This window comes from Cetorhinus maximus, chromosome 5 (assembly GCF_964194155.1).
Source record: "Cetorhinus maximus chromosome 5, sCetMax3.hap1.1, whole genome shotgun sequence".
NCBI lineage: Eukaryota > Metazoa > Chordata > Chondrichthyes > Lamniformes > Cetorhinidae > Cetorhinus > Cetorhinus maximus.
The window spans coordinates 37,123,322-37,136,540 of NC_135883.1; the positions used below are offsets into that span (position 1 = coordinate 37,123,322).

The window sequence follows — 13,219 nt, forward strand, 5'->3', positions numbered from 1 at the left end:
ACGTCGCTCCCTTTAACCTGAGACACGGTGACGTCGCTCCCTTTAACCTGAGACACGGTGGCAAATGCTCCCTTTAACCAGAGACACGGTGACGTCGCCCCCTTTAACCAGAGACACGGTGACGTCGCCCCCTTTAACCAGAGACACGGTGACGTCGCCCCCTTTAACCAGAGACACGGTGACGTCGCCCCCTTTAACCAGAGACACGGTGACGTCGCCCCCTTTAACCAGAGACACGGTGACGTCGTCTCCTTTAACCAGAGACACGGTGACGTCGCCCCCTTTAACCAGAGACACGTGACGTCGCTCCCTTTAACCAGAGACACGGTGACGTCGCTCCCTTTAACCAGAGACACGGTGACGTCGTCCCCTTTAACCAGAGACACGGTGACGTCGCTCCCTTTAACCGGATCCTCGGTGACATCGCTCCTTTTAACCAGAGACACGGTGACGTCGTCCCCTTTAACCAGAGACACGGTGACGTCGCCCCCTTTAACCAGAGACACGGTGGCGTCGCTCCCTTTAACCAGAGACACGGTGACGTCGCTCCCTTTAACCTGAGACACGGTGATGTCGCTCCCTTTAACCAGAGACACGGTGATGTCGCTCCCTTTAACCAGAGACACGGTGATGTCGCTCTCTTTTACCAGAGACATGGTGATGTCGCTCCCTTTAACCAGAGACACAGTGACATCGCTCCCTTTAACCAGAGACCCGGTGACGTTGCCCCTTTAACCGGAGACACGGTGATTCCGACCCCTTTAACCAGGGATGCGGTGACATCACCCCCTTTAACCAGCGTCACAGTGACATTGCTCCCTTTAACCAGATGCTTAGTGATGCAATTCCTCCTTAACCAGTAACTCAGTGACATCAGTCCCTGTAACCAGTAACACAATTATACTCTTCCCCTTTAACCAGTAACTCAGTGACATCAGTCCCTGTAACCAGTAACACAATTATACTCTTCCCCTTTAACCAGTAACACAGTGACATCAGTCCCTGTAACCAGTAACGCAGTTATACTGTTCCCCTTTAACCAGTAACTCAGTGACATTGGTCCCCTTTAACCAGTAACACAATTATACTCTTCCCCTTTAACCAGTAACATAATGACATCGGTTCCCTTTAACCAGTAGCACAGTGAATTCGATCCCCTTTAACCGGTAACATAGTGATGCTATTCCTCTTTAACCAGTAACACAGTGACATCAGTTCTCTTTAACCAATAACATAGCAACATCAGTCCCCTTTAACCAGTAATACTGTGATACTATTCTGCTTTAACCGGCAACACAATGACTTCAGTCCCCTTTAACCCGTAACACACTGATGTTATTCCCCTTTAGTCGGTAACATAGTAACATCTGACCCTTTAACCAGTAACAAAGCGACATTGGTCCCCTTTACCCAGTAACACAGTGGTGCTATTCCCCTTTAACCAGTAACACAGTGACATCAGTCCCCTCAAACCAGTAATACAGTGGTGCTACTCCCTTTTAACTGGTAACACAATGATCCTATTCCCCTTAACCAGTAACACAGTGACATCAATCCCCTTTAACCGATAACACAGTGATGTTATTCCCTTTTAACCAGTAACACAGTGATTTTGCTCCCTATTCTTGTATTTGGTCTCTTTCTCCATTGTCCTGCAGGATTATGCGTAGAACTCCCGATGTGAGTCCGCGGAGGTTATCAGATGTCAGTCCCCAGCTTCGCCAGCTCAAATACCTGGTGGTAGACGAATGTATAAAGGAGGATCTGAAAGCATCCAAGTCATTTGAGGATTTGAGCAGCATCTCCTCAGGTGGCCTGAGTTCCATTGAAGAGCGAATCCTGAGGATCACCGGTTATTATGGTTATCAACCCTGGTCTTTCCGATACTCCAGTGAGTCCCACAGCCCATTGCACTGTATCCTTCACACTGACTTGTGCTGTGCTTTCCCTTCACATCCAGTGTATTGATGATTTGCTAAGGGGCATCTAGTGGGGGAAATGAATGGTTAACTCCTGTCTTCATTACAGGGCTAGAATTGCCCCAAGACTGTGTCTCTTTTCAGGGTTGTACAATACACCACCCACTAGTCACATCTGAAGATTTGGGAATCCAGATGTGGAGATTTGGGGAGCCGGGTGTGGGGAATTGGGGATCCGGGTGTGGGGAATTGGGGATCCGCGTGTGGGGAATTGGGGATCGGGGTGTGGGGAATTGGGGATCCACGTGTGGTGAATTGGGGATCGGGGTGTGGGGAATTGGGGATCCGGGTGTGGGGACAGGGAATCTGGGTGTGGGGAATTGGGGATCCGGGTGTGGGGAATTGGGGATCCGGGTGTGGGGACAGGGAATCTGGGTGTGGGGTATTGGGGATCCGGGTGTGGGGAATTGGGGATCCGGGTGTGGGGAATTGGGGATCCGGGTGTGGGGACAGGGAATCCGGGTGTGGGGTATTGGGGATCCGGGTGTGGGGAATTGGGGATCGGGGTGTGGGGAATTGGGGATCAGGGTGTGGGGAATTGGGAATCCGGGTGTGGGGAATTGGGGATCCGGGTGTGGGGAATTGGGGATCGGGGTGTGGGGAATTGGGGATTGAGGTGTGGGGAATTGGGGATCCGCGTGTGGGGAATTGGGGATCGGGGTGTGGGGAATTGGGGATCGGGGTGTGGGGAATTGGGGATCCGGGTGTGGGGAATTGGGGATCCGGGTGTGGGGAATTGGGGATTCGGGTGTGGGGAATTGGGGATCCGGGTGTGGGGAATTGGGGATTCGGGTGTGGGGAATTGGGGATCCAGGTGTGGGGAATTGGGGATCCAGGTGTGGGGAATTGGGGATCGGGGTGTGGGTATTTGGGGATTGAGGTGTGGGGAATTGGGGATCTGGGTGTGGGGAATTGGGGATCCGCGTGTGGGGAATTGGGGATCGGGGTGTGGGGAATTGGGGATCCGGGTGTGGGGAATTGGGGATCCGGGTGTGGGGAATTGGGGATCCGGGTGTGGGGAATTGGGGATTGAGGTGTGGGGAATTGGGGATTGAGGTGTGGGTATTTGGGGATCCGCGTGTGGGGAATTGGGAATCCGGGTGTGGGGAATTGGGGATCGGGGTGTGGGGAATTGGGAATCCGGGTGTGGGGAATTGGGGATCGGGGTGTGGGGAATTGGGGATCCGGGTGTGGGGAATTGGGAATTGAGGTGTGAGGAATTGGGGATTGAGGCGTGTGGAATTGGGGATCCGGGTGTGGGGAATTGGGGATCGGGGTGTGGGGAATTGGGGATCGAGGCGTGGGGAATTGGGGATCCGGGTGTGGGGAATTGGGAATCCGGGTGTGGGGAATTGGGGATCGGGGTGTGGGGAATTGGGAATCTGGGTGTGGGGAATTGGGAATCTGGGTGTGGGGAATTGGGGATCGGGGTGTGGGGAATTGGGGATCCGGGTGTGGGGAATTGGGGATCGGGGTGTGGGGAATTGGGGATCGGGGTGTGGGGAATTGGGGATCCGGATGTGGGGAATTGGGGATCCGGGTGTGGGGAATTGGGGATCCGGGTGTGGGGAATTGGGAATCCGGGTGTGGGGAATTGGGGATCGGGGTGTGGGGAATTGGGAATCTGGGTGTGGGGAATTGGGAATCTGGGTGTGGGGAATTGGGGATCGGGGTGTGGGGAATTGGGGATCCGGGTGTGGGGAATTGGGAATCGGGGTGTGGGGAATTGGGGATCGGGGTGTGGGGAATTGGGGATCCGGATGTGGGGAATTGGGGATCCGGGTGTGGGGAATTGGGGATCCGGGTGTGGGGAATTGGGGATCGGGGTGTGGAGGTTTGGGAATCAGGGTGTGGGGAATTGGGGATCCGGGTGTGGGGAATTGGGGATCGGGGTGTGGGGAATTGGGGATCCGCGTGTGGGGAATTGGGGATTGGGATGTGGGGAATTGGGGATCCGCGTGTGGGGAATTGGGGATCCGGGTGTGGGGAATTGGGGATCCGGGTGTGGGGAATTGGGGATCGGGGTGTGGGGAATTGGGGATCCAGGTGTGGGGAATTGGGGATCCGGTTGTGGGGCACTAGGGATCCGGGTGTGGGGAATTGGGGATCCGCGTGTGGGGAATTGGAGATCCGGGTGTGGGGAATTGGAGATCCGGGTGTAGGGACAGGGTATCTGGGTGTGGTGAATTGGGAATCCAGGTGTAGGGACAGGGAATCCGGGTGTGGGGAAAGGGAATCTGGGTGTGGGGAATTGGGGATCGGGATGTGGGGAATTGGGAATCCGGGTGTGGGGACTGGGAATCTGGGTGTGGGGAATTGGGGATCCGGGTGTGGGGACAGGGAATCTGGGTGTGGGGAATTGGGGATCGGGGTGTGAAGAATTGCATTTCATATCGGTAAATAAAAATGGATTAATTGACACTGTTGTTGGGCCGATAATCTCAATATATTCACACAGCCTGTTGATGGTAAAATGGTAACTTGTAAAACAGAGAGTGTAAGTGGTTCTTTGTTGTGGCTGCTCCCTGAATGTTGGGAGGGATTTGTTAAGTGAAAGTGATCATTTCCCTCCTTTGTGAGTGTGTGTGAGGCCACTTCTACTGAAATTACTGCTGAAAGAGTCTCGCTGTAGCCACACCGGTGGGTAGCCAGTGATTCTATTGGCCAACATTTTACTATTCAGTTAATAAAGTGATGAGGTAAGGAAGTTTGTTCAGCATAGCTAAGCAACACACTTTCTATCATAAAAGCAAAAAACTGCGGATGCTGGAAATCCGAAACAAAAACAAAAATACCTGGAAAAACTCAGCAGGTCTGACAGCATCTGCGGAGAGGAACACAGTTAATGTTTCGAGTCCGAATGACTCTTCAATAGAACTATTCTATCAAGCCCTGCATCTTTCTTTCTCTCTCTTCCCTGCTGAAAACTTTGGCAGAATTCTGCACACTAAAGCGTTAACTTGCACTCGGTTGCGAAACTGTGTTCGAAAGACATTTTTAAATCATCATTTGATATCTGAAAGTAATCAAGTGAAGGAACTGACCTGAAACCACATCAACTGCGAACATTTACTTGCTTACGACCGTAGAAACCATATTAACTGCAAACAGCATCTGCTCACCCGACATCATTGGTGTTAAACCCCCATGGGTCAGTAATCAGATAGCTCACTGCAAATGCTGGCCTGTTTAAGTACTCAGAGAGAGTGATGGAAATTAACTCAGTCCCTATAGCTAGCTGCAGCACAGACAGAAATTGTTGTTGGAAGTTAACTAAGTCCCTCATGCAGCCCATACTTGGAAATGTGTCCCTGTTAAGTGCACATAACCACAATTAGTATTGGTTAGACTGGTAGTCCACCTTCCAATTTCCAGTATCACGGAAAATAGAGATATAGTTAGGCGGAATGTGAATTCTACCTAATATCTAGATATAATTAGGACCTTATACTTCAGAATTGAATAACTGGCTACAAGTTGTTAACTGGCAGAATGGAGCTAAAAACTTTTTACCCATTTGCGCACGCATGCACAGACACACACAGACACACGCATGTGCACGCACACGTACACACACACATGCACATGCGCGCACATGCATACACACAGACACACGCACGTGCATGTGCGCGCACACACACACACAGGCACACACACCTGCACGCGCGCACACACACACACACGTGCGCGTGCACACACACACACAGACACACACACGCACGCACACACATAGGCACACGCACCTGCACGCACGCACACACACACAGGCACACGCACCTGCACGCACGCACACACACACACACACACACACACAGACACACACACGCATGCACACGCACACGCACACACACACGCACGCGCACGCGCGCACACACACACACGCGGCACACGCACCTGCACGCACACGCACACACACAGACACACGCACATGCGGCGCGCACACACACACACAGGCACACGCACCTGCACGCGCACGCACACACACAGGCACACATGCGCGTGCACACAGACACACACATGCACGCACACACACGACACACACACGTGCGCGTGCACACACACATAGACACACACACACACGCGTGCACACACACAAACACACACACACGTGCGCGCGCGCACACACACACACGTGCGCGTGCACACACACGGACAGTACTGGATTTAAAGATAGCTGAAGTACTTCTGTGTTTAAAATTAAAACAGAATTTTAAAAAGCGTTTTTCAGACAGAGGATGGGCTGAGGAAATTTCCTCCCCTCTCTTCCCACTTCGCAGTTCTAAAAGCATCTCTCCCACGACAGTTTAAAACCATCTCTTCTGACTGTTCTGCAGTTTTGCTGGCAAACTCCTGTTCTCTGTGAGATGCCCTGAGAAGTGATCCTACACTGAGGACGCTATCTAAATGCAGGATGTTGTTAAAGAATGTGTGCCTCTGGTCAATGTGTGAGCCAACAACATCTCTCAAAACTAAAGTCTTTCCTGGCAGTTTTCTCATTTTAATGTTTGGTAATCCAGTTCCGCGATGGATTCCACAAGCTTTATTGAAATGAAAGCTCAGAGAGGGATTGTCTGTTTCAGAAGAGCTGAAATTGTTTGATTGAGGATTAAGCCTTTACAAAGGGGTGACATATTTACAATTATAACTAATGCAGCATTTGGTCATTACCAACTCCTGTCATAGAATATTCCAGAAGGAAGCTATTCGGCCCACTCTGTCTGTGTTGGCTCTTTGAAAGAGCTTTCTTCTTATTACCCTACAAATTAGTTGACCTTAAATACATGTCTAGTTGCCTTTTGAAAGTTCCTATTGAATCTACTCCCTTCATCCTTTCAGATTCTAGTCTAAAATTATCGTCCTAGTTTTCAAATATTCTTAATTTGTTCACGGGATGTGGGCTTCGCTGGCTAGGCCGGCATTTATTACCCATCCCTAATTGCCCTTGAGAAGGCGGTGGTGACTGCCTTCTTGAACCGCTGCAGTCCCATGTGGTGTAGGTACACCCACAGTGCTGTTAGGAAGGGAGTTCAAGGATTGTGACCCAGTGACAGTGAAGGAACGGCAATATATTTCCAAGTCAGGGTGGTGAGTGACTTGGAGGGGAAATTCCAGACGGTGGTGTTCCCATGCCTGACCCAACCGACTGTAAAATGACGCGCGATATTTCAGTCGGCAGGCGAGCGTGGGAGTTGGCAGCACACCCGCTAACAATTAACAGCCTTATTAAGGCCACTAAAGTTATAATTGAAAGAAATTTTTCGCTGCCTGTCCAACCTAACCTTACATTTGGCGGGCAGGCGAAAAGGTTCAAGCGGCCTTTGCATTTTTTAGGAAACCTCATCCACGGGCGGAATGGGGTTTCCAACAGCAAATAAAAATAAAATTAAAATGTTAAGATTTCATGAATAACAAAGTCACATGAGGGGACATGTTTTATAACATTTTCAAAATCTTTATTTCTAATGTTTTAAACTCTTCGTCTCCCTGGGTCAGCTCTGTGCCTCAGGGAGTTTTTCCAGTGCGCACCCGCGCGCATGCGCAAAGTTCCCCGCTCTCCCTCCTCCCCCCACAGTTAGCGCTGAGCGCTGCTGCGTGTGTTTCACGCTGGGCGGTCCTTAATTGGCCTTAACTGGCCCACCAGCGTGAATTCACAGTCCGGCCCTGACCGCGGGCAGTGGTCGGCTTCCCGCCCACCGAGGGAGACATCCTCCCCCATGTGTCTGCTGCCCCTGTTCATGTGTTTGGAAGGTGCTGTCGAAGGAGGCTCGGTGAGTTGCTGCAGTGTATCTTGTAGATGGTACACACGGCTGCCACTGTGCGACAGTGGTGAAAGGAGTGGATGTTTATTGACGGGGTGTCAATCCTCCAGTGAGTTGTTTAACTGTTCACCGCCATTCAGGGCTGGATGAAGCAGGACTGCAGAGTATTGTTCTAATCTATTAGTTATGTGATTGCTGCTCCATGTCCTCACCCCTCCCTATCTCTGTAATCTCACCCACCCCTAAATCCCTCTGGGATCTTTGGGCTCCTCTGATTCTGGCCTCTTGTGTGTCCCTGATTTTAATTCTCCAGCAATGGCAGCGTGTCTTCAGCAGCCTAGGCCCTAAGCCCTGGAATACACTCCCAATACCTTCCTGTTTCCCTACCTCGCTTTCCTCCTTTAAGACATTCTTTAAAATCTACCTCTTTGACCAAGCTTTTAATCACCTGCCCTAATATCTTCTTATGCGTCTCAATGTCATATTTTGTTTGATAATGCTCTCGTGAAACGTGTTGGGATAGTTACCACGTTAAAGGTGCTATGTAAATGCATTTTGTCATTGACGGGATACAGAAAAGTTCAGAGAACAAAATGCAGCTGTTAAAAGCTCTAACACCATTGTTCACTAATGTGCTGAGGCGATTAGAATTTTGTTTGGACCTTTCCTCTTCACGCAGTCATAGAATCCTACAGGAGGAAGCCATTCGGCCCATCATGTTATACTGGCTTTTTGAAAAGAGCTATCAAATTAGTCCCATTTCCCTGCTCTTCCCCGCCTATCACCATACAATTGTTTCCCCTTCAAGTATTGATCCAATTCCCATTTGAAAGCTATTATTGAATCTGCTTGCACCACCCTCTCAGGCAGCACATTCCTGATCATCACAACTCACATCTCCACCCTGGCTCTATTACCAATTACCTTCAATCTGTGTCCCCTGGTTACCAACCCTCCTACCACAGGAAACAGTCTCTCCTTATTTACTCGATCAAAACCCCTCATGATTTTGGACACCTCTGTTAACTCTCCTGTTAGCCTTCTCTACTCTAAGGAGAACATCCCCCAATTTCTCCAAACTCTCCTTGCACCTGAAGCCTTTCACCCCTGGTACCATTCTCGTAAATCTGCTCCGCACCCTCTTGAATGCTTTGTCTTCCTCCCTAAAGTGTGGAGCCCAGAATTGGACACAATACTCCAGCTGGGGCCTAACCAGTCATTTATACTGGTTCAAAATCAAATTAAATCAACATTTAATATCATCTCCTCATGCCCCCAACTAGAGAAAACAATTTCTCTACATCCACCCTATCAGATCATTTTGTAATTTTAAATAACTCAATCAGATCACCTCTCAGCTTGCTAAACTCAAGGGATTACAAACCTAGTTTCTGTAACTCTGGCCTGACCTTGTATACCCTGGTATCATTCTGATGAATCTGCATTTCATTCCCTGCAAGGTGAATATATCTTGCCTGAAACGCAGTGTCCAGATTGAACACAGCATCCAAGTGGACTTTGACCAAAGCCCTGTATGACTGAAGTATAATTTCCATCCTTTTGTATTCCAGTCCCCTCGAGATAAAAGCCAACATTTCATTAGGGCCTTTTGAATTACTTTCTGTATCTGACCGCTAGCTATTAATGATTTGTATTTTAAATCATTTGATTGGCTGCTTTCCAAGTGTTTGGTGTTCCCGGTGTTTTTAATCCATTGATCAGAGGATTTTAACCGTTCAGCATGACTTGCTTAGAGGAAAATGCTTGCTACTCGAAGGAAGGACTTGCATTTCTATAGCACCTTCCACTTCCTCAGGACCTCCCAAAGTACTTTGCAGACAATTTTGAAGTGTGGTCATTGTTGTAATGCAGGAAACATAACAACCAGTCTGCACACAGCAAGATCCCACAGGCCTCAATGAAATGAATGGATAATCAGTGGCGTGGGCTGAAGGATACAGGTTGTCCTGGACACAGGGAGTACTCCTGCGCTCCTGTTCAAAACTGTGCCATGGGATCTTTTACATCTGCCTGAGACAGCAGACGGATCCTTGGGTTAATCCACTAAATCGCCTGTCAAACTTTCCATTTGCTGTGCGTTAGATCCTTCTCAATATATTTCAGCACATCCATCAAGTTGATTGACTGTTTCTTTAGTGAACAGCTCAAGGACATCATGTTCCTTATGCAAACAATACTCCATTTGGAAAATGATTCAGGCTATGAAAAGGAACAGGGTGCCCAGTGAGTTTTGAAATGCAGGCAGTGGTGAATGTCAGGTATATATTAAAGCAAAGAATGAAACATGGCTTTGGCACACAGCACTTAGCTTCTCTGACAGGGCATTGATGGTTTTTCAGGAGACTGAAAGCTGGAACTCATGGGCAGGAGGCTTATCGGCTGCAAAGAAATATCAGAATGACCTCAAACTTCTTATTATGCAGCTGTTTCCTTTCAGGCTCTTCCAACACGTGTCTCCATAGATCCTGAGACACGGAGACTTCTTTTGTCTGTTGTTTTCCCAGACATGTGACTTACTCCAGTTCCCTGCAAGAGCTTCACACTATAACCTGATTTGGAAACAGTTCTCTCAACCACCGCAACTTTTATATAAATCCATCTCGGCCCCCTCCGGAGGTCCCCAGCATCACAGATGCCAGTCTTCAGCCAATTCAATTCACTCCACGTGATATCAAGAAACGACCGAAGGCACTGGATACTGCAAAGACTATGGGCCCTGACAATATTCCAGCAATAGTACTGAAGTCTTGTGCTCCAGAACTTGCCGCGCCCCTAGCCAAGCTGATCCAGTACAGCTACAACACTGGCATCTACCCGGCAATGTGGAAAATTGCCCAGGTATGTCCTGTCCACAAAAAACAGGACAAATCCAACCCAGCCAATTACCGCCCCATCAGTGTGCTCTTGATCAGTAAAGTAATGGAAGGGGTCATCAATAGTGCTATCAATCAACAGTTGCTTAGCAATAACCTACTCACTGGCGCCCAGTTTCAGTTCTGCCAGGGTCACTCAACTCCTGACCTCATTACAGCCTTGGTTCAAACATGGACAAGAGCTGAACTCCAGAGGGGAGTTGAGAGTGACTGCCCTTGACGTCAAGGCAGCATTTGACCGGGTATGGCATCAAGGAGCCCTAACAAAACTGGAGTCAATGGAAATCAGGGGGAAAACTCTCCGCTGGTTGGAGTCATACCTAGCACAAAGGAAGATGGTTGTGGTTGTTGGAGGTTAATGGACAGGAATCAGAGGTCGGGATGACCAGGACATTTACAGGTTGGCAGGCTGTAACTAGCAGAATGCCTCAAGGATCAGTATTGGGGTTTCAGCTATTCACAATCTATATTAGTGGTTTAGATAAGGGGACTGAGTGCAATATATCCAAGTTTGCTGGTGGTGTAAAGTTGGTGGGAACGTACAGAGTGAGGAGGACACAGATGCTGCAGAGGGATAGAGACCCTGTGGGTGGAATTTTAGCTGTGGTGAAGCGATGCTGCCCGCTGGTTGGAGAACCAGTGCAAGCCTTGCCTCACCTTTCCATGGCAGGTCCAACACCTTTACAGGGTAAGCAGGCACTTACCTGGACAGTGTGCGGCCTCCCACTCAATCAGGACCCCAGTAGGGCAGAAAACCCGCCCCGAGAGCAGCCAGCCAATCAGAGGCCAGCTACTTTCCAGTACCGGTAGCGCCACCAGGAGCCGTGGCCAGTGCCAGTGGTACACTGAGGCCTTTATCAGGGATCAGCCCTGGATCCCTGGAGGCAGGGGGTGGGGGTATGTGGGGCAGGATGAGTGGGGGGGCTGGGGTGGCAGGAAGGAGGGGTCTCCAGTGAGGGAAGAGTGGAGTGGAGGGTCAGTGCACCCCCTCCCCAACATCCTGATCAGGCAGTAAGTGGCTGTGAACGAGGGACCCTCCTGGTAGGCCACTGGCAAGTCCAGTAGGGTTTAACAGGCGACCTTTTGGACATACAAGAAGTCCGTGTGAGTCCCATTAAATCCCTGAGCCACCATTAAATTGCTGTGAGCTCAGGGATAATTGGCTTCAAGTGGCTCATTAACAAGCCGAATTGCCCTCCCACCAGTTGGGTGGATTTCCCGTGTCAGGCCCATCCCACCAGCAATTAAAGGCGGAACAGGTTTCCCACCGCTGGGAATTGGATGCGTGGCCCCTGTGGGATTCTTGAGGTCGCAGGTTTGGAAGGTGCTGTTGAAAGAATCTTTGTGAATTCCTGCAGTGCATCTTGTACATGGTACACACTGCTGCCACTGTGTGTCACTGGTGGAGAAAGTGCATGTTGGAGGTGGTGGATGTGGTGCCAATCAAGCAGGTTGCTTTGTCCTGGACGGTGTCAAGCTTCATGAGTGTTGTGGGAGCTGCACTCATCCAGGCAAGTGGAGACTATCCCATCACACTCCTGACTTGTGCCTTGTAGATGGTGGACAGGCTTTGGGGAGTCAGGAGCTGAGTTACTTGTCACAGGATTCCTAGCCTATGACCTGCTCTTGTAGCCACAGTATTTATATGGCTAGTCCAGTTCAGTTTCTGGTCAATGGTAACCCCCAGGATGTTGATAGTGGGGGATTCAGCGATGGTAATGCCATTGAATGTCAAAGGGACAATGGTTATATTCTCTCTTGTTGGAGATGGTCATTGCCTGGCACTCATGTGATGCAAATGTAACTTGCCACTTATCAGTCTAATTCATAATGTTGCCCAGGTCTTACTGCAAGCAAGCGTGGATTCCTTCAGTATCTGTGGAGTCGCGAATGGTGCTGAACATTGTGCAATCATCAACGAACTTCCTCACTTCTGACCTTCTGGTGGAAGGAAGGTCATTGATGAAGCAGCTGAAGATGGTTGGGCCGAGGACACTACTCTGAGGAACTCCTGCAGTGATGTCCTGGAGCTGAGATGATTGACCTCCAACAACCACAACCATCTTCCTTTGTGCTAGGTATGACTCCAACCAGCAGAGAGTTTTCCCCTGATTCTCATTGACTCCGGTTTTGTTAGTGCTCCTTGATGCCACACTTAGTCAAATGCGGCCTTGATGTCAAGGGCAGTCACACTCACCTCACCTCTGGAGTTCAGCTCTTTTGCCCATGTTTGAACCAAGGCTGTAATGAGATCAGGAGCTGAGTGACCGTGGCAGAACCCAAATTGAGCGTCAGTGAGAAGGTTATTGCTAAGCAAGTGCCGCTTGATAGCACTGTTGATGATCCCTTCCATTACTTTACTGATGATGGAGTAGACTGATGGGGTGGTAATTGGCCGAGTTGGATTTGTCCTGCTTTTCATTTACAGTACATACCTGAGCAATTTTCCACATTTCTGGGTGGATGCCAGTGTTGTAGCTGTACTGGAACAGCTTGGCTAGGGGCACAGCAAGTTCTGGAGCACAAGTCTTCAGTACTATTGCCAAAATATCATCAGGGCCCATTGCCTTTGCAGTATCCAGTGCTT

The 13,219-nt window shown here is 49.6% G+C and overlaps 1 protein-coding gene across 3 annotated transcripts in view; it reads left to right on the forward strand.

Annotated features, from left to right (window-relative positions):
• The first annotated feature begins 1,662 nt into the window (after nt 1–1,662).
• Nucleotides 1,663–13,219, forward strand: part of LOC144680587 (solute carrier family 35 member F3-like) — a 102,193-nt gene continuing 90,636 nt past the window's right edge. For all 3 annotated transcript variants that reach the window (XM_078541742.1, XM_078541741.1, XM_078541740.1), the window contains exon 1: nt 1,663–1,891. In XM_078541742.1, the coding sequence (XP_078397868.1) occupies nt 1,663–1,891 (229 nt within the window). The remainder of the gene's footprint in view (nt 1,892–13,219) is intronic.